The 20,092-nt window shown below is 50.5% G+C and overlaps 5 protein-coding genes across 5 annotated transcripts; 3 read left to right on the top strand and 2 right to left on the bottom strand.

Moving 5' to 3' along the window:
- Positions 1 to 4,787: 4,787 nt before the first annotated feature.
- On the top strand, positions 4,788 to 5,846 carry HRG_09719 (uncharacterized protein; the record flags this gene model as incomplete). Its single annotated transcript, XM_044868190.1, has 1 exon — positions 4,788 to 5,846. The coding sequence occupies one exon, from the start codon at positions 4,788 to 4,790 to the stop codon at positions 5,844 to 5,846; it is 1,059 nt and encodes a 352-aa protein (XP_044716771.1).
- Positions 5,847 to 6,335: 489 nt separating this feature from the next.
- Positions 6,336 to 7,911, top strand: HRG_09718 (uncharacterized protein; the record flags this gene model as incomplete). The annotated part of the gene is made up of 3 exons (XM_044868189.1): positions 6,336 to 6,370; positions 6,411 to 6,711; positions 7,354 to 7,911. The coding sequence occupies 3 exons, from the start codon at positions 6,336 to 6,338 to the stop codon at positions 7,909 to 7,911; spliced, it is 894 nt and encodes a 297-aa protein (XP_044716770.1).
- Positions 7,912 to 8,328: 417 nt separating this feature from the next.
- HRG_09717 (polyprotein) lies at positions 8,329 to 8,874 on the top strand (the record flags this gene model as incomplete). The annotated part of the gene is made up of 1 exon (XM_044868188.1): positions 8,329 to 8,874. One exon carries the CDS (start codon positions 8,329 to 8,331, stop codon positions 8,872 to 8,874), a length of 546 nt encoding a protein of 181 aa, XP_044716769.1.
- A 3,576-nt stretch (positions 8,875 to 12,450) lies between these two features.
- HRG_09716 (polyprotein) lies at positions 12,451 to 13,122 on the bottom strand (the record flags this gene model as incomplete). The annotated part of the gene is made up of 2 exons (XM_044868187.1): positions 12,451 to 12,846; positions 12,919 to 13,122. The coding sequence occupies 2 exons, from the start codon at positions 13,120 to 13,122 to the stop codon at positions 12,451 to 12,453; spliced, it is 600 nt and encodes a 199-aa protein (XP_044716768.1).
- A 316-nt stretch (positions 13,123 to 13,438) lies between these two features.
- HRG_09715 (GAG-pre-integrase domain-containing protein) lies at positions 13,439 to 16,067 on the bottom strand (the record flags this gene model as incomplete). The annotated part of the gene is made up of 6 exons (XM_044868186.1): positions 13,439 to 13,552; positions 13,851 to 14,182; positions 14,252 to 14,579; positions 14,640 to 14,739; positions 15,049 to 15,282; positions 15,421 to 16,067. The coding sequence occupies 6 exons, from the start codon at positions 16,065 to 16,067 to the stop codon at positions 13,439 to 13,441; spliced, it is 1,755 nt and encodes a 584-aa protein (XP_044716767.1).
- Positions 16,068 to 20,092: the final 4,025 nt, after the last annotated feature.

The raw sequence follows: 20,092 nt of genomic DNA, 5'->3' as shown, positions 1-20,092 counted from the left end.
CTTCGCATCAAGATCAAGGCAGCTCCCACAGGACCAGAGACCGAGGTCTGTGCGGATTCCGGATGTGGCAACCCCCTGATTGACAGAAAGCTTCTCAAGAGCTTCGAGCACACCATTGAGAAGAAGCCTCCAACGCCAATTGCAGGCATCAGCGGCAGTGTCCGCTGCACAGACTGGGCCACGTTCTCCTTCTATACAGAAGGAAAGAGGGCTGACGGCAGCAGCGCCGGCATAGCTAAATTCACCAGTTCCGCTTGGGTGACTACCGTGGAACCAGGAGCCTTGCTAGGCAATGCCTTCCTCAAGCCGTATTTTGGAAACATCCACTACGACAAGGAAGTCGTTCAAATAGGCCTCCTCGACGACTTCGGTATCCCTTTTAACATCTATAAGCCTCATAAAGGGGTAGTCCGACGCGTTCAGGCCGTCAGAAAAACCGTGGTCCCGGCAGGCAAGACAATGCTAGTCCCAGCTAGCTGGAAGGAAGTCCCTAAAGGCCGTTCCTTCGCTTTTCATTCCAATCATCCCTTGGCCGCTCATGCTCTCGTTGACCGAAACACTGTCCCGGCGGTCATGTTCACGAACACTACGAACCAAGATATCATCGTGAACCGCAAACAGCGCCTAGGGCAGATCAGAGAATGCGAGGAATCGGGCTACTTCGCTGCAGCCTCATGGAAATCAGCTCTGACAGCTTTGACAATGGCCACAGCGGCAAGAGCAGCTCCAACAGCGGCCTTGGCCCCAGCAACTTCTGCAATGACGATTGAAAGTGCTCCCCAGAGCCATGCATCGTATGATCTTGCTATCAACAGCACCTTCCACCTCTCAGACGATGTTATCGCAATAGCTGACGGGACCTTCACCCCGGAGGAAGCCCCTGTTCTAGCAGCAACCGCAGAATCAATTTCAAGCTTATCAGAAGCTGTGTACGCGTACACAACAGCAGCCAGCAACGACAGCCAGCCCTGGTCAACAACAAGAAAGGAGCTCAACGTCACAAGCACCCAGCTTAGTGCAGCAGCAACAGCCGATACTCCTGACCTTGCCCCCGTGTGCACTGACGACGGAATTCACATCTATGCGCAAAAGGCAGCTTCGTGACCAAGATCAAAGCCCTCGTTGAAAAACACGCCAAACTATGGAAAGACTCGGGCACAGCTCAAGTCGAAGCAGGCCACGAGCTCACAGTTCCCTTATCAAGGATTGGCACACGCACAAGGTGGCTCAACGCCCTATCCTCAGGGATTACGAGACAAACAGGTCATTGATGAAACCCATGACAAGCTCCACGCACAAGGACGCATGGAATACGTGCACGGGCCAACCCTTTGCAGCCCCGTCTTCGTTGTGTGGCGAACAGCCCGAGGAGAAACCAAGGGCAGGGTCGTCATCGATTTGCGAGCTCTTAATAAGGTCACCATGCCAGACAGCTATCCCTTGCCATTGCAAGAAGACATCATCCAAGAGCTTCGAGGCGCACAGTACATCACAGCAATCGACGCATCGTCTTTTCCCACCAATTCCGAGTCAAACTCGAACATCGTGATCGTTTTACCCTCACGAGCCATAGAGGACTGGAAAGACTGACTGTTGCACCAATTGGCTTCTGCAATAGCCCGGCCTACGCCCAGAGCTATATGGATCGAGTGCTTCGACCATATAAGGGGTTTTGCAGAGCGTTTATTGACGACGTTGTGATCTATTCGAAAACGGAAAAAGAGCACTTACAGCACCTTAGCAAAATCTTCCAGCTATTCGAGCGTTTTAACCTCACGATGTCGCCAAAGAAAAGCTGGATTGGGTATCCCTCTGTGCAGCTCCTTGGCTTCCGCGTTGATGCCTTTGGAATGAGCACAACGGAACACAGGCTGGCAGCCTTTGCAAAGCTGGAATTTCCAGACCAGCTATCTGCGTTGGAAAGCTACATTGGAGCAACAGGCTACCTACGGCATCTCTTACCGTATTATGGAGCCCTCATTGAGCCATTGCAGCACCGGAAAACTCAATTACTAGCCCAAGGACGAGAAATTGGCAAAATTCAGCAAGGTAACATCAACAAACGCCGTGCCTTTGCGAGGAACACCAAATTCGAGCCTAGTGAAAAGGAGCGGTTGGCATTTGAAGCTATCCAAAAGGAAGTAGCCTCCGGCAGGATGATCCACCACATGGACCCAAGCAGGCAACTGTTCTGTCAAGTTGACGGGTCCTTGCAACGAGGATTTGCCTGTACCTACTTCCACCTTAAAGAAGGTTACGAATGGAAGCCTGGCCAAGCTATTTCCTCAACAGCGATGCAACCTATAGCTTTTCTCAGCCGCACCCTCACCAACGCAGAGAGATCATATGGTCCGTCGGAATTAGAAGTGGCCTGCCTAGTCTGGTCTATCAAAAAGATGCGCACAGTGGTCCAATCGTCAACGAAGCCCTTAATCGTACTTACGGACCATTCAGCCACACAGCAGATCGTCAATAAGACCTCCCTCGACACTTCAAGCACGGACAGAGCCAACAGACGGCTAGTAGTAGCCTCCATCTATCTCTCTCAGTACGAATTGCAGGTTGATCATCTTCCAGGAAAATCAATTTCATCCCTGATGCCTTAAGCAGGCTGTCAGCCCTGAGACCGACCAATTGATCGAGCGGCAACGACCTGACTACACAGCGCTTGACGATGTGCTCCTTGCGTCTGAGGCCATCATGGATCCAGCATACCGCATCAAATTCAAAGAAGGCTATCAGGCTGATACCCATTATCGCAAGATCCTTCAAATGATCCAGGACAGTGAGAACACTGTCAAAGCTTCTAGGGCCCCAGAAATCGCGAAAATCAAGCGCAGAGGAATTCTTTTTCGTGGACCAGGGTCTGTTATATCACGAAGGAAAAGATGGATATGTTCGTCTCTGCGTGCCCGCAAGCCTCACGCACGAATTGATGCAAATGGCACACGACGACAAGCACCACTTTGGCGTTGTGAGAATGCTCAAGGAGTTGGAAACCTATTCGATCAGGAACGTATCTTGGCAAGCGAAAAAGCACATCGCCAAGTGCAAAGCTTGCTGCCTTGGACAGACTGATCGACAACAGCTTGCTGGAAGCTATCTGCCCAATCGACCCCCGATGCTTCCAATGCAGTCAATTGCAATGGACTTCATCACAGACATGCCTGCCGTCTCAGCTATGGGCTCACCCTGGCATATTGAAGGCTTTAATGCCTTTAATCAATTACTTACAGTCACTTGCTTAGCTAGCAAGCGATGCCTACTGATTCCAGGCAATGCAAAGTATAGCGCCAAGGACTGGGCAGCCTCCCTAGCTAGGCAGCTCATGCTATGTGATTGGGGCATGCCGCGCACGATAGTCAGTGACAGAGACCGCAAATTCACCTCTGCTTTCTGGCAAGGGCTCTGGAAGGCCTTTGGCACCAGAATCAGCATGACAACGGCATATCATCCGCAGGCGGACGGCTTGGCCGAGCGGCGCAATCAAACAGTGGAAACAGCGTTGCGACTGGCCTATATTGAGGACCCCAACCTTGACTGGAAGACCCTTATTCCTTCGCTGCAGTGGCATCTAAACACAGCCTACAACACCAGCACGAAGACCTCAGCCCATGAACTAATGTACGGATTCCCCTGAAAGGGCCCTGGAGGCTGTTGATCGCACAGCCAGCGCAGAGGCAGACGAATTGCCCTACATCAAGGAAGCCTTGCGTAAGCAGGCCAGCCTAGCTATGGACCTTGCAGCGATGAAGGCCAAGCGTTGGTACGATGCCAAACACCGACCTATCCATCTCAAGGCTGGAGACAAGGTATATCTCAAGCTTCATCAGGGATATCACCAGCCAGGCAGGCCGCCCAAGAAGTGGTCACAACAGCGGGAAGGCCCCTTTGTGATCAGAAGGATGGTTGGAGACCTGGCCTGTGAATTGAACCTTCCAGAGCAAATTAAGGTCCACCCAGTGATCTCAATACACCACCTCAAGCCAGCTCACGAAGGCTGCTTTGAAGAAGCTCACCCGGACCAGTAGAAGTCACAAGGGACTTTACGGACCAGGAAGGCGAATTCTACGAAGTTGACAAGCTTCTTGACGTACGGGTCAGGAAAATTGGAAGAAACAGGAAGCCCGTCACGGAGTACTTGGTCCACTGGAAAGGATGGGGCAGCATGCATGATCAGTGGGTCAGGAAGGAAGAGATATCGTCAAAGGCCCTGGATGAGTTCCACGGGCAGACGACGGGACCGCGAGTGGTTCGCAACAGCAAAGCAAAGGGACGATCGGAAAGTTCTGACATGTAGCCTCTGTTGAGGCAGTCACTGAGGACAGTGGAGTTTTCTTTTTGAGGCCGGCATTATGATGCGTTTTTGCGTGTCCCTACGCACACTGGGGCGTTGGGCACGGCACCAAGCATCAAGGACACCGGCTGCCGCACGCGCAGCCATGTGAACAGGCAGCCGTGTGAACAGGCAGCCGTGTGAAACAGGCAGCCGTGTGAGCAGGCATCGGTATGTGGCTGCCTTGTAAACCTGCCGGATCACCTAGATAGTCCGACCTGGCTGCCTCCTACATAAGGATGAAGCAGTCATAGCTTAGTTGGAGAGACAACCATCCCACTTCATCTCATTCATATGCAAAATGCATCAACCCGATTCCTTGAAGAATTCCCTGCGAGACCTATTTCTATAGGTTGCACCATAGTCCCGAGAGAGGAAGTCTATGCTACACACACGACAAGAACCGACTAGACCAAGCCGGTAGGAAAGCCTTGACATCACAACAATCAACATGTCACAAGGACAAACAGAAGGCATAAGGGTTATACAACCTCAAGAAGATGTACGCCTACGCCAACCTATTTCTGCTCAGGAATTTATGCGCGGAACCGACTTCGCGGCCGATTTTTCCGCTATAGACCCTCAGCTTCGATTCAAAGATATCTCAGTCGATAATATAACGGAGATACATGCAACCACGTACGCAGCTAAGGCCCTTAAAGCCTATACTCTTGAGAAGATGTGGGATGATGAAGTCTTCCATGCTTTCCAACAAGACTTTGAAGGATGGACGCTAGACATGTTCCTTATGGTTGAAATTTCATACCGGCGGGAGCTCCGCCGGGTTCTCCGCCGAAAGGGAGTATATACTGGGACGAACCACCAGCGAATCGAACGATCCTTGATTAAGCTACTCGAAGCCGACAGTTTCCTACTTGGGACCCCGAGGAATTCACAAAACAGATATTTGACGTACGATCAAATGCTTCCTGGCAACAACAAGCCCTCGCAACGCCTTCTTCCGAGAGAATATCCAAAATCCGACCCAAGACCAGTCACCAAGGGACCAGCCTACAACCCAAGCCCAGGCTTTGCAACAGCAGCAACAGGTTGTTTCCCAAGGACCCCAGAGGCCTCCCGAGCAAGCCCAACAGATGACCCCAAGGAACCTTATTCCAAGCCCCATTTTCCCAGGAAAGCTTTCCCAAGACATCCCCACTCAACAGACCCAGACGAAGTCTATTCCCAAGCCCCTTACTACAGTCATTTCCTTCAAGGCAGACCCAGCCTGACGGGCATCAGCCGTACAAGGCCCTGCCCCTCGTTCCGTTCGAACGAACGGCTTGACCCCGCCGTTTCTGCCCAGTTTCTAAAGACCTTTGACAAAGACCAAAAGTACACAGGCGAGCCCTACGACCTCCTTGACGATAAGATGAAGATCTTTTCAACATCTGCTTCCATGCACAGATCCGGGAGACCCAATTCTATGCGGTATTTCCTAGGATTCTTAACGGACGAGCAGAAACCTTCTACCTTCATTACGTCGATCAAGACGATACATTTGCAATAGCGTATCACAAGGTTAAGACGCATTTCGACACCGATGTTAACCATCATCACTATTACACCGACTGGACAACTGCTACCTTCGATAGGGTCCGTAGGGAACATAGTGATAAGACCCTACATCAGGTTCTTCAGCTGCTACTTGATAAGCTACAGCTTTGCCAGAGGCCCTAGGCCCTGAGTATCGAGGAGGATAATTTACGTACTACAGTTATCCGAGCCTGCCGAGGAGTCATAGAACTTGAACACGCATTGTTCAAGCCTGCCCGCGTGTGCGAAGAGCTTTTTGCTGATTTACGGTCTTCAATCGAGACCTCTATCAGTAGACAAGCTATATATACAACCTCGACGGACAGCTACTACATGGACCGACGGTACAATCAGTACGGTAGGAACCGCGGATATTCCTCTTTTCGGCCCCGAGGAACCCACAAGGTAGCCGAGATCAGAAACGACAGTGGACGAAGAAGTGCTTCGTTTGTGGAAAGCCAGAATGTTGGTCAACGAGGCATTCCGACGAAGAAAGACGTAAGTCACGAAGCCAGTATATCTCACAATGCCACTTCAGTGGGTCTACGGCCACAGCTACGGACTACGCTGCCTACCTCACGGAATATGAAGGAGCCGATACGGACGAGGAAGCCGACTTTGACCCTAGTGACCCGTTTGACGACGAAGACGAAGACCAGTTGCAGGACGTAACGCAGTTCCTTACAGACCAGGCTTTCTTGCACCAAGTCACCGGAGAAGACATCTACGCCGATAATGCCCCAAAGACCCCATCCAACCAGTTCCTTATTGAGGACCGGTATGCAGGACGCTTCAAGGCATCCTTCCAGATACCGGTGCAGCCAACGTCTCGACTGTCGGTATGCAACAGTATCTTGCGCTGCAGCGGGAAGATCCTTCCGTTGCTATAGATAAATCGACAGCCGGAAGAGCTTCCATCACGTTCGGAAAAGGAGAGTCAACATCGTCTATAGGGAATGTTAACGTACGAACAGCTATTGGACAGATCGACTTCCAGGTCCTCAACGCTCCGACCCTTTCTTGCTTTGCCTTGCAGACATGGATAGGCTGCACGTCTATTTCAATAATACCACAGACGAACTTATCCAAGGCGAGACCCGCATCCCTATTATACGCAAATGGGGACATCCTTGGTTTCATCTTAGCAAGCAAGAACAGAGCGTTTTTCTTACAGAAGGGGAACTACGTCGCCTACATCGCCGTTTCGGGCACCCCGCTACAGATCGCCTATTCAAGCTGCTAACCCGGGCCGGCCACGAAGTCGAACAGCAACGGCTAGAGGAAATCGGCAAATTCTGTCATCACTGCCAACTACACGGACGAGAGCCTCGTAGGTTTAAATTCAGTCTAAAGATGACCATGAATTCAACTATGAAATTCTTGTCGATGTGATGTACTTAATTAGCCGCCCTGTCTTACATGTCGTCGATTCTGCTACTGCTTTCCACGGGGCTAGGTTCCTGAAGTCCCTATCAACAAAGGACACTTGGGAAGCCCTCCGCTGCTTATGGATCGATACGTACCAAGGACCCCCGGACGTTGTTACCCACGATGCAGGTACGAACTTCGCCTCAACGGAATTTCAAACCGAGGCCAAGATGCTAGGGATTACCTGTAAGGAAGTCCCTATTGAAGCCCATTGGTCTATCGGCAAGGTTGAACGGTACCACGGCCCTTTGCGACGAGCGTTTGAGATTATGTACGCAGAGCTCTCAAGCCAGGCAGACGCAGATTCGATCCTCGAACTAAGGGATATATCACAAGCCTATACGCATTCAACGACAGGACTTGCACGCCTAGTCCTAACCTATCTTCCCATCGAACTACAGGATAAGTACCCAAAGGGGACTATCATCCGGATCGTCCGCCCTCTTTATGGCATTGCAGAAGCAGGCCTACATTGGTTCGCAACATACCACAAGCATCATAGGGAGCAGCTACGGATGTCGACTTCAACGTTCGACCCATGCCTCCTTATAACGAACACGGACCCCAACCAAGCGTTTGGCATAGTGGGCATGCAGACGGATGACACCTGATCCTCGGAACAGCAGGCTTTTCTGTACACGAAGAAAACAAGATACAAGAAGCTAAGTTTATCGCCAAGCCAAAGACAAAGCTTTTAATTTCTTCGGCCCTAGACTTCAACGGCTGTACGCTTGCACTAGACGAAAAGGTCGCATTCACCTTAAGCAGAAGGGACAAGCTAAGAAAATCGCCCTTATTAACGTGGAAGCTTCTGATCGTATGCAAAAGTACATGGAACAACGCGCCCGAGGAGCCTATATCGCCTCAATCTGCCAGCCAGAAGCTACGTGTGATATGTCAACCGCGGCACAGGTCCAACAGCCCACAGACACGGACTGCATCACCTCAACAAAAGACTCAAATGGCAACAGGACAACCTACAAAGAGGGATCCAATACGTGCCCCTAGACCTACAGACAGCTAAACTAATGGTCTTTACGGATGGATCATTTGCCAACAATAAGGACCTCTCATCACAAATCGGCTTTCTTGTTATGCTTGTTAACGAAAAACAAGAAAGCTCCGAGGATGTTCCTTCTTTTAACATTAACGGCAATTTGATCCATTGGAGCTCTACGAAGTGCAAGAGGGTAACCCGAAGTGTGCTTGCCTCCGAGATCTACGGCATGACCGACGGATTTGACATCAGCCTTGCTATTGCAACGACCCTAAGAATGATCACCGACCGACTGAATCTCCCTCCAATCCCCCTTATCGTCTGCGTAGACTCTTATTCCCTTTACGAATGCATTGTCAAGCTCGGCACAACAAAGGAAAAGCGTCTTATGATTGACATTATGGCTCTACGGCAGTCATATGAGAGACGGGAGATATTAGAAGTCCGATGGATCAACGGCAACGACAACCCAGCTGATGCAATGACGAAGGCGTCACCAAACAAGGCCCTTGAGCGCTTCATCTCGACTAACCAGCTGACTATCCGGGTAGAAGGGTCAGTCCATAGGCCAGTGTGAAACAGAGCGTCTCCTTGCCTTTTGACTTCTTTCCTTCCCTGGCCACTAGATTATCAACCAGCTATATTGTTACCTTTGTCTTTCCTTGAAAGAAAAAGTTGCTAGTGTCTAGATGCGGAGGACTTCATTATGTGGGGACATGGGCTCTACTGGCCCTACGCGAGAAGGAGGCTTTATAGGAGGGTCTCGGAAGACATTCGGACCGGGGTTACACGCCTCCCTTCATTCCTCCCTTCCTTCCTTCTTCTCCTCCTTCCCCTCATTCTTCTTCATCTTTTTCTCTTCTCTTCATAGATTACCAATACAACAGTCACAGGCATAGCTCTTTAGCACCTTTGATTCGTATTCTCTATCACCCCTGTGCACAGCACGAATACCCACGACCCAACACAATCATTTTCTAGTTGCAAAACTACATTTCAAGCACATATTAAGCTCGGCAGTCCAAATTTTTAAAATAGAATACAGGACTTATACCGTTAAACAGCCTCCGGCAAGCTAATTCGAAAAACGCGTTCAGATCCTCAACATCTCAATACTGCGCGAACAATTGAGGTGACACGAATTGCGTCATCTCGCGATTAAGAGGCTGCTAGGGACTTATCTACTCCTCGAGCCCAATATGACTGCTACTTGTTTGTCCACACAAGCTAGCCCGATGAGAAAGTACCGAAACATCTGCATGATAAGGATATATTGTGCCAACCAGCTGGGTTTAGACGCGTTAAAGTCCCTGCACATAGAAATGGGCACCCCCCTGTTTTGGGCACCCCAAAAAAATCACGACCATTTTCAACACCATTAATTCAATCCCTTCTCACTGCCCACCACCGTGCACTACGATACAATCGTCACCTATTTCTGAAACCTCAGCTTCGGTTTCATCAGATTCTTCATTCTCAGCTGCGTTCACCTCCTCCTGCGCCCGTCGTATTGCCTCAATATTGGCGAACCTCGAATTCGGGCTCGTGACCACCCTCTTCCTTTTTCGGCTTGACGGCCGCCAATTGTGTTTCCAGTGCCTGAATCTGCAATTGAGCTTTTGCTAAAGGCCATCCTTCTCGTCAAACCCTTTTGTGATCTTCCTGAACAGCAATCTCTTCGTGGGCACGTCGTCGTCTAGCTGGTTGAATTGAACTACCTGAACCTTCAGATCTTGCGAGCGCCTCGGGGTCGACCACGCAATCTGGGATGTGTCTGATTGCCAGTCACTGGTGGGTAAGTGGCTATTGAATGCATTGGCCACATTTTTCGCGTTCTTTTGCGTCTGTTGCTGTTCTCCAGCAGAAGAGGGCTCAAAAGTGGCTTCGCCATCGACACCGGCCACAAACCCGTCGCTTTCCAGCCACCCTTGATGTTTGACACAGTGAGCGCTTGCTCGCGTGCTTTCTGGTAGCAGGAAAGAAAGTTTTGCTTGCCGACTGGGCTTGAATCGGTCAGGAGGCTGAGAAATCCGACCTGTTTGCGGTAGTAGTGCTTAAGAGCGGAGAAGACAGACAAATCGAGCGGTTGCAGCACATGAGAGGTATGGGGAGGTAAGAAAGAAGGTGAATCTGATGCTGGTAGCATAGATACATGAAGTCAACCGTCTCGTGACTTCCGTGGCCGTCCAATACTAGCAGTCTTCGCTCCGAAGGGTCGGGTGGCTGGGTTCTTGGAATGAACACCTTTCGAGCCACTCCACCGCAGTTTGGTCCGAAGTCCAGCCGTTCTTTGTCGCAGTGAATTGCCAGTCACTAAAAGTACTGAGATCTTCTGGGAACCACTGTTGCTGGACCGATTTGCCCTTGAAAATGACGAGTGGAGGAGGAAGGTGCCGGCAGCGGACACGCACTCGATGAACGACGTCCAGACCCGAGAACCAGGCGTCTTCTTTTGTACAGATCGTTTTTCAGCACTGCCAACGACCAGGCCATTCTCCCCAAGTCCTTCCATGATGCCTGCTTCATCCATGTTGTACCTGTTCTCCGGCTTAATAGCCAGAATCTCGGGAAGGAAGAAATTGTTGAACCAAGGCCGAATTACCTCGGTAGAAGCGCCGTTGACACGCGCAGAGTCTCTGTGATGGCACTTCTGGGTCCGAACTGCAGGATTTCGTCTTAAAAATGCTTGCATCCAGTGTTTTCCGAGCGGTGTGTGGTCTCCTTTGACGGCGAGCATGCGCTGCGCGAACTGCCTGATCTGCGAGTGAGTGGGAGGAAGGCCCAAGGCGTCCTGAATGAGAATCCATTCGGTAAGTTGCTTTTCCTGTGTCTGAGAAAGCCTCTGAAGAGCAGAAAATGCATCCTTTCTGCATTCGTGACCATGCATGCGATTGTAAAGAGTTGCCCTCGGACGCCCCAATCGCGAGCAGCCTTCTTGGCGGATCCGCCATTGGCGATTGCCTCAAGGGCGCTGTGAATGTCAGACTCTGTATATTTCATCAGTAGTGGCTTGAAGACACATGCGTCAATTTTTAGCAGATTGGATGCGTTTCCGCGGTGAAATTTGCTGTTGAAGTTGACGCAGCCGTTTAGGTTGGGCACCCATCTTGGGTGCCCAAAACAGGGGGGTGCCCATTTCTATGTGCAGGGACTTATTCGCGCTCAATTGACCACCTGTTAATCCTACTGCTGTCGGAAAGTGTCGCGAAGCAGATTTGATGTTCAATTGAACATGTCACCTGAACAACAGGTGGCTTGATCTTTCGTGACAGAAAGACACGGCCAGCCCATCCCACATTTTTTTGCCTGCATTGAGCAACGGTCTTCGCGACAACTTCCACGACATTATTTTACGACGATCTCGCCTAATTCCTGCTTCGATATTTCCGACAGCGGCTTCGGGTCGACCCCCGAATCAACGCCCTGCCCGACGACCTATCCTACCCGTTCAACCTCGACTCCTTTATACTCTATTGTGGTTTATTTGGTATTCTCGAGCCCTTTAGCCAAGACCGGGTAAAACTTCATGACCCTCCAACCTCCCCCTCTTATTTAATCACTTTACGAGTGAATAGCTAATTATAACATGATACATAGTATGGCCCTTGCTGAATCGAAAACATCTGCCGCAGCAAGTTTCTTTGCTCCTAGGACCTGTCAGAACCTTGATGAGGTTCTCGTCGGATAGGTCACGGACACAGCAAGAATGGTACGATCGGATGAAGTGAGGTATGATGTGTGTGTCTGTCTGTGTCCCCCATTTGGGGGTGCTCTGCCCAAGCCCTATATCAAAGGGCGATGGCCTCAATCCTATGACATGCCATCACGTCATATCTCTGTAACTGTCTCATAGATGTCCTCGTGGCCTCATCAGCTGCGCTACCTGGTGCGCTATCGTCTGCGCTACCGTTGGCGCTGCCACTAGTAGCCTGACGCTATCGTAGCTGCATCTACCCGGATTCTACCGGATCTAACACACCCTCCCAGCTGAGCTCGCATCGCGAGGGAAGCTGCCAATGATCCGCCCAAATCGTCCAAAGCCATTGTGTATGTGAATTGTTCTTTCGGGCCGGAACATCATCTCTCCGGGCGAGTATCGTGCCTGTAGATGCGCTCGCGGCTCATTGCGCCTTCTTCGTGATTTCGTCGCTGGTCATTCCTTATCTTCCTTGTGCCACACCTCATATATCTGTTCTTGGAGTTCTTCGTCATCTGTTTCGGGGAGCGACCGGCCGGCGAGGAGGCTGGTGACGTCTTCGAGGCCCATTTGCTTGACGAATGCTTCAAAGTGAGGTCCTTGGAGCGCCTTTGTCAAACCATCGGCCATCAGCTCGGCGCTGGGTGTATACGTGACTTCGATCGTGCCGTTGGCTACTTCTTGACGAAGCCAATGGTTGTGGATGTTGACGTGACGAAGCTTTGTCTTCAGCGCTGCGATCTCTGCGTTGACGAGCCGGATTGTTTGGTTATTGTCGCATTGAATCCGAATGTGTGAGGCATCCAGCTTGACACCCAGCTCGTCGATCAGCCTGCTCATGTATATTGACTCCTTGGCGGTTTGTGACAATGCCAAAAGCTCTGCCTCAGTTGTCGAGGTTGTGACGGTATCTTGCTTGTTTGCCCGCCACCCGATGAGACCTCCAAACAGCTTCATGGCGTAGGCCTGCGAGCTTTTCCGGTCGGTCGAGTTGTCAGCAAATGATGAGTCGCTTGCCACTTCAAAATCATCGCCACCTCCCAGCCTGAGGGCCAAATTCTTTCTCTCGACCAAGTAGCAAATTGCTCGGTCAGCAGCGTCTTGGTGTTGAGGGCTGGGGTTGGACATGAAGTTTGCCAGTTTTGAGGCGACAAAGGCTACATCTGGCCTTGTGATGACTGCTGCATACAAGAGAGATCCGCTTTCACCTGGTAGGAGTTTACTTCTCCGTTCGTGGCGATGCCTTCAAATGGGAGTAGCTCTTCAGTCCCCATTGGTGTGTTAAAAATTCTGCGTTTGTTTGCTAGGCGGCCGATCTTCTCAATGTATGAAGCTTGTGACAGCCAAATCAGGCGTCGATCACGGTTGCGAATGATTTCGATTCCTAAGAACCATTGGAGGTCGTTTCCTCCGGTCAGTTCATATTTTGAACGCAGTTGGTCGGTTAGAGCTTTGCCCTCAGTCCGTCTTCCTTCCGAAACGCAAACACAATGTCATCAACGTAAAAGAAGACGAATATGCCGTCGAGGGTTAGGCAACAGGGCTCATGAGGAACCGTCTTGAAGCCAATTTTCTTGAGCGTATTGGTCAGCTCGCGATGCCACAACAGAGGCGACTTTCGCAGCCCGTAGAGTGCTTTCAACAATTTCAAGATTATGCCGTGTTTCCTGTGACCCGGCGGCATACGCATGTAAATCCCGTCGTCCGTTGGCATTCACAAATGCATTGACGGCGTCGTATTGGATCAGTTCGAGGTCGAATCTTGCCGCAATTGCCATCAGTGATCTGAAGCTTCTTCCAGCCAACGTAGCTGCATATGTGTCTTGGGTGTTTCGACGTTCTTGGTCGCCTCGGACCACAAGGCGAGCTTTGCATTTCACCAGCCTGCCTCGCTTGGTGTACTTGTAGACGTAAATCCACATGCAGTCAAGAATTTGTGTTCCATTTGAGATTGTGTTGAGGGCCACCTCCTTCCAAGAACCCATTTTCTGGTGGCTCTGGAGGTGGTCTCGTTCGGCTTGCTCGAACATGTAGCGGAAAGTGTGTGTCTTGAGATCGTGGTGACTCTTTGGGAGAGGCGGTAGGTCTTTTCGATCGATTTGTTTCTTGAAGATGAGTCTTTCTAGGTAGGCCTTGTCTCGAGGCTTCCCACTTGTCTTGTCTTTTGAAATGGGGTTTGCAACAGTCCCTGCTAGGAAAGCTGACGCCCAAGTCTGTCTTGCAGAGTTTTTCTTTTGACGATGTGGTTCTGGCTCACAGGAGGGTGACAGCCCGTCCTGGTGCCCATCTGTCAAGCTCTGTGATGTTTCAGGCATTGTGAGGTCATCATGACTCTCTTGCCACCAGGGTCTGTCCTGGATTTTTCTTTCCACAAAGGGGTCTTGTATCATTTGTATTGAGGCTGCAAGGAGAGCAGCCGGAGGAGTCTGCGGAGGCGTTGGCAGGAGTTCAAAGCGTGCCTCAGTGTATTTTTCATTGAATTGTTCCTCGTTTGGTGGATCGACCATTTGTTCGTCGTCGTCGTTGAAATCGAAGACGGGCTCATCTGGAGCCTGCGTTGTCATTAGCGAGGAAATTTCATCATTCTTTGGGAGGCCAATCTGGGTGAGAGTGTCTGCCAGTTTGTCAAGGTCGGCTTCCCTGACCGATTCAGCGAGGCTTTGGAGCGTTCCATCGAACACTTGATCCTCATCGAAAACGACGTCTCGTGTGAGTATCACCTCGCCTGTCAAAGGTATCCAGACCCTGTAGATGTTTGAGGAGGAATACCCGACGAGATGGCCAATCCAAGCCCTTGGGTTGAGCTTTTTGAGTCGTTGTTCTTTCTTTTGGGCCACCTTGTCATGGCGAAAACCTTGCACCCGTAGGCGCGGAGGTGTTCGAGGGTGGTTTCTTGCCTGTGAGCACTTTGTAAGGTGATCTCCATTTCTTCCCGTATCTTGGGGTGCGGTTGTTGAGATACACCGCGGCCCTGTAAATCTCTGTCCACAGCTGAGTTGGAAGCATTCCCTCATCGCTGCCTTGTCTTTGATCGTCCCGGCTGAGCGTTCGGACAATCCATTTTGACATTGGGTGTTTGGGGCCGATGGCTCGACCTTGAGGAACTTCTCGTGGACGAGGTAGTTGAGAATTTCTGGTTTCCCCGTAGTCAGCTCATTGTCGCACTCGACGATTTTTGTGATAAATTCGTATTGATGTTTCAGGTTGCTCAGAAGGTATTCAATCGAAGCCTTGACAGTCTCTGTTTTGCGGTCTTGCAGGTAGAAATCCCAGGCAAACCCGCTTGCTCTGTCTGTCACCAGCATCAGCGAGTTATATCCCTTCTTGTCAGGCTCGAAGTCGTGGAAATCGATTCCGAGTCTTTCCTCCAGGTTTGCAGTCTTCGCGGGGTTCTCTTCGTATCTGTTTTCTCAACTTGCCCATTACGCAGTTATCACAGTCAACGGAGGGGGGATTCCTTTGATCTTCACTCCTCGTGAGCAGTTCACGAGGTGCTCCATGGCTCTGGGGCCTGGGTGCCCGAGCCGCAGGTGCCAGAGCTTTGCAGATACCTTCTGAGGGCTTCGTTGTGTTATCGAAGTGTACTTGTTTCGTCTGTTGAAGAATGCCCTTCGAGTGACGTCGCTGGGGATGTGTTCCAGCACAAACTGGTCGTGTTCCTGGCTGACCAGGCCGATGATGCTCCAATCTGAAGCTCGAAGGCACGACTGTTGGCCTGGACTTTCGTCCCACCAGATGCCGTGTCTCTTCAGGGTTTTGTAGGAGACTAGGTTGCACGCAAAATTTTCGCAAAACGCGACATCAGTCAGCCGTAGACAGCGTGGGCCTTGAGGGCCTTCGATCCTGATGTCGACATCACCATAGCCTTGAATAGGCACTTGGCTCTCCCCTGCCCAGAGGAAGTCGCCTTTTGTCGCTCTCCTGAAGTTGAGAAATCGTGAAATTTGGTTGAAGATGTGGATGGTCGAAGCAGAGTCAAGCAGGGCCGAGTTGCACAGCGGATATGACTCGACAGAGAAAGCTGCTTGGCCAGGTTGATGAGCGATGGCGAATGAAGCGGAGCACTTCCCCATCGCTCTTCCAAGTCAGGCTGGAGTTAGATCTTGAGCAGGAGCTGGGGTTGAAGCTGGCTCCCGCTTCGTGCTTGGCATGAATTCCCTTTCTTGCCTCTTTCCACGGTATCTGTCCATTTGTCTTTTCACTTCTTCAAGCTTCGAGTTTCTCTCGACCGCTTCGTTTGGAGCCCACCACTTTGGGGCTATATCTGGGTTGATTGCGTAGCAATTCGAGAATGTATGGCCTGGTTGTTCGCAAAGGTTGCAGAATCTTCTGCTTGGCTCGTCATCTCGAGGCCTCTTGTATGTATCTCTGTCTCTTGTATCTCTGTTGTCCCGGCCTCGATCTCGGCCTCTTCCTCTTCCTCTTCCTCTATTTCCTCTCGTCTCGTCAAGTGTTGGGCCGAAGGAGCCAGGCTTAATCGTAGAAGGAATCATTTCGGAATCGATATAGTTTGTGAAATGGTTCGTCATGGTGTGTATATCAAAATCATCGTCAGTATCTTTTCGGAGAGGTAGAATTGGGTTACCCAGCCGGAACATTGAGGTTTCACAGCCTCCAAGAAGTCTCTGATCCATATAGCTGGGTGTGTCGCTTCCGCGAGCTTCTCTCTGATGCCCTCGTGCATCACGTTCTTCCATGACTGGATCCAGCTTTCCCAGTCTTGCGGTGGTTTGGTGAGAGGTGTAACCGCCTTTCGATACCTATTTTGCAAGGCCCGAGTCATCTCTTTCTTGTTGCCTTTGGCCTGCTTCTTCAGGCTGGCGTACCAGTCTTTGAGGGACTTGGCTGGAAGACAACAGGTCTGAAAATATGGATCATCAACGGTCTTTGCCACCCAGGCTCGCAGATCTTTGATGCTTTCCTCTTGTTTTTCGTGCTTTCCGAACCTTGAACTGGAACATACGCCAGTCGTTGGTGGTGTCCCTGAGAGTAGCGTCAGCTGCTCGAGTGGTTACTCCCGTTTGATTAGCAGTTGGCTGTGGTTCTTCGAGAAGGCTTGCTCCTTCGACTCCAGAAACCCAGTTCCAGAGCTTGTAATCGATGGCAAGTGCCTGGAATTTGGTGTCCCATAGAGACCAGTCCTTGGGCTGCCGGAGGAAGGCTTCAGAAGTCGGAGTCTTTGCGAATGAAGTCATCGCCAAAATTAATAAAAAAAAATTGAATTGCTTAGTTTTTCAGATGCGGGTTCTTCCACTCAATTGGTAGAATTGAGACTCTTAATTGTCAGAACCTTGATGAGGTTCTCGTCGGATAGGTCACGGACACAGCAAGAATGGTACGATCGGATGAAGTGAGGTATGATGTGTGTGTCTGTCTGTGTCCCCATTTGGGGTGCTCTGCCCAAGCCCTATATCAAAGGGCGATGGCCTCAATCCTATGACATGCCATCACGTCATATCTCTGTAACTGTCTCATAGATGTCCTCGTGGCCTCATCAGCTGCGCTACCTGGTGCGCTATCGTCTGCGCTACCGTTGGCGCTGCCACTAGTAGCCTGACGCTATCGTAGCTGCATCTACCCGGATTCTACCGGATCTAACAGGACCCGGCGTAAATTGCCAACGCAGAACTATGCCCGTCGAACGTCCTCAATTCAACCCTCAGAATCCCACGCGCGCGCGCCCTGATCCTAGCACAGCTCCGGCTCCTTCGTCCCCTCTTCCGACTGGCGAAGATACAATTGTCTGCGCCCCCCCGGGCCATCCTGACTGTGAGTCAGATGATGACATGCCCGACGCGGATACACCAGAGCCGCCATTGAACAGTACCGGTAGTCATATGACGCTCGCAGAGAAAGCCGGACTTATCAAGAAGTGGGCCGACAACAAACAGAAGCATGTTCGCAAGAAGAGAGACAAGAACAGCCACGTTTATTGGTACATGCAGAGGGAAGCCATTGACAGGAGCTTTTACTCGAGTACAAGTATGGACCGAAGATATTCCAAGAGTTCCGGTGGACTTGTATAGAGTGCCTTCAAAATCCTTCTACTCTTCGGAAGATATTCCAGGTCCTTGAATCGAACCGCCGAGGGGTTACCTCTGGCATGGGAGACCATTTAAAATCCCACAATATTACGAAGGAGTCTCACCACGCTCGAATCAATGGATACGGCCGCGCCATTGGCGGAGGAGGTTATACAGAGGCAGATGCATGGAGCGGTCGACCCGGCAAAGAGCAAGGCTCACGGCAAAGGAGTCTATCCGCCAGTGGTTTGTAAAACACCGACAACCCTTCTCTGTTGTTGAGACCCCTGCTTTCCAAGAGATGTTCTTGGCTCACAATACAACCTGTGTGTACAGGAGTCGTATAACTTTACGCAATCATATCTACACAGACTTTGTCGAACGCAGAGAGAAGCTGAAGATTGAGCTTGAGTACAATTGTGCTACCATCTCGCTCACCCTTGATATCTGGACAGCACCGAATCGGGTGCCTATTTTCGCCATTATTGCGCACTGGATTACGCCGGAGTTTGAGGAGGGAGAAGAGGTTATTGAGTTTATCGAGCTCAAAGGATCGCACACTGGCAAACAACTAGCTGAGATAGTTGAGAAGACACTTGAGGAGCTCAGGCTGTTGACTTGGTATGAGACATGGACCAAGACATGTTTAGGCAGCACTTACAAGTGGTGAGTCACTGGATAGTGGCACGGACGTGCCACTATGTATATATATGTTGAGAGCTGTCAGACAGAATTGAATAGAAGCAAGTTCAATCGCAACAGGTTATGCACCCGGTTGCTTTTATTTTGCTTCCACTGCACGATTGAACTCGGCATATGAGAACACTTTTTCGTCAAGAATCGACGGTTGACAGCAAAGACCCGGCACTATGGGCAAGAAAGACTACAAAGGAACCATCCTTGATGGAAGAGACTCCTTTGACAGCTGGAAGATGGATCTTGAAGATAACTTGTTGAGTGACGATCTTATGAGCTGCGTCACCGGTATGGCAACAGCGGAATCGTCAGATTTATCAATGCCAGGAGAGAATGCTGCGGACATTAAAAATGTCTCTCTTGCGAGAATGAAAATACGACAGAGTATTGACCAGATCCACAAGAACTCAGTCAACCATCTCACCGATCCACGAGCAATTTATCAGTCCCTCGTTAAGCGATACGCGATATCGAACAAAGCAGGGAAGACCTGGCTAGCCTCTGAAAAAGCGAAGGCGAGAGAGGCCATGGATAGCAAAGAAAAGGCAAACGCGGTCAGGATCCTTGAAGACAGTGGTAGTGAATCTGAGAGATCTACCTACTTGCTTCCGAACACAAAAGTAACAGCCCTCCACAATGGTATCTCGACAGCTGTGCTTCCGTCCATATCACCCCAAGGGAAGACCAATTTATCTCAAAGTTGTCCCCTACAAAGACAAGTGTTGAGATTGCAGACGGCTCCTGAGGTTCGTTCAAGAGGGAAAGGAGATGTGAGGATCTTTTACGTCTCACAGAAAGGAAGAGCAAGGTCGACAATAGTACGGGGTGCACTACATCCCGGAGGCGACGAGCAGCCTGCTATCAGTCGGTGAACTGGAAGACAGGGAGCATGTATTGTCGTGGACTCTCCGGGGAAGACAGTCACGGTGACAAGAAATCAGGAGGAGGTGCTGTTTGGCCACAGACATAAAAAGGTGTGGCGCTTGAGCCAGACAAGAGGGCACCGAGCCCATACAATCCAAGAAAAGGATGGCGATAACGGGGTAGCGCTGAAGTCAATCCTGAAGATGCCTGAAAGACTACTACATGCTAGGCTGGGACACCCTGGAAAGCATATGGAGGGCAAACTGAACGCCATAATGGATGATCTCGGAGACAGCTCATTCTGCCCGTCATTCTGCTCAAGCTGCACCGAGGCCAAAATGACAAGAAAGGTCTCAAGGAGCCAATGTCTGCGGTGACAGAAAAGCTAGAGAGAGTCCATATAGATCTTTGGGGCCAGTTGAGCTATCACTTCAAGGAATGAAGTACATGCTGACAATCACCGATCAGGCTACCGGGCGAGTTTGGGTTTATTTCTAGAGACAAAACGAGAATTA

The sequence above is a fragment of the Hirsutella rhossiliensis genome, assembly GCF_020360975.1.
Source record: "Hirsutella rhossiliensis strain HR02 chromosome Unknown scaffold00013, whole genome shotgun sequence".
Classification (NCBI taxonomy): Eukaryota; Fungi; Ascomycota; class Sordariomycetes; order Hypocreales; family Ophiocordycipitaceae; genus Hirsutella; species Hirsutella rhossiliensis.
This window is presented reverse-complemented; position numbering and strand designations above follow the sequence as displayed.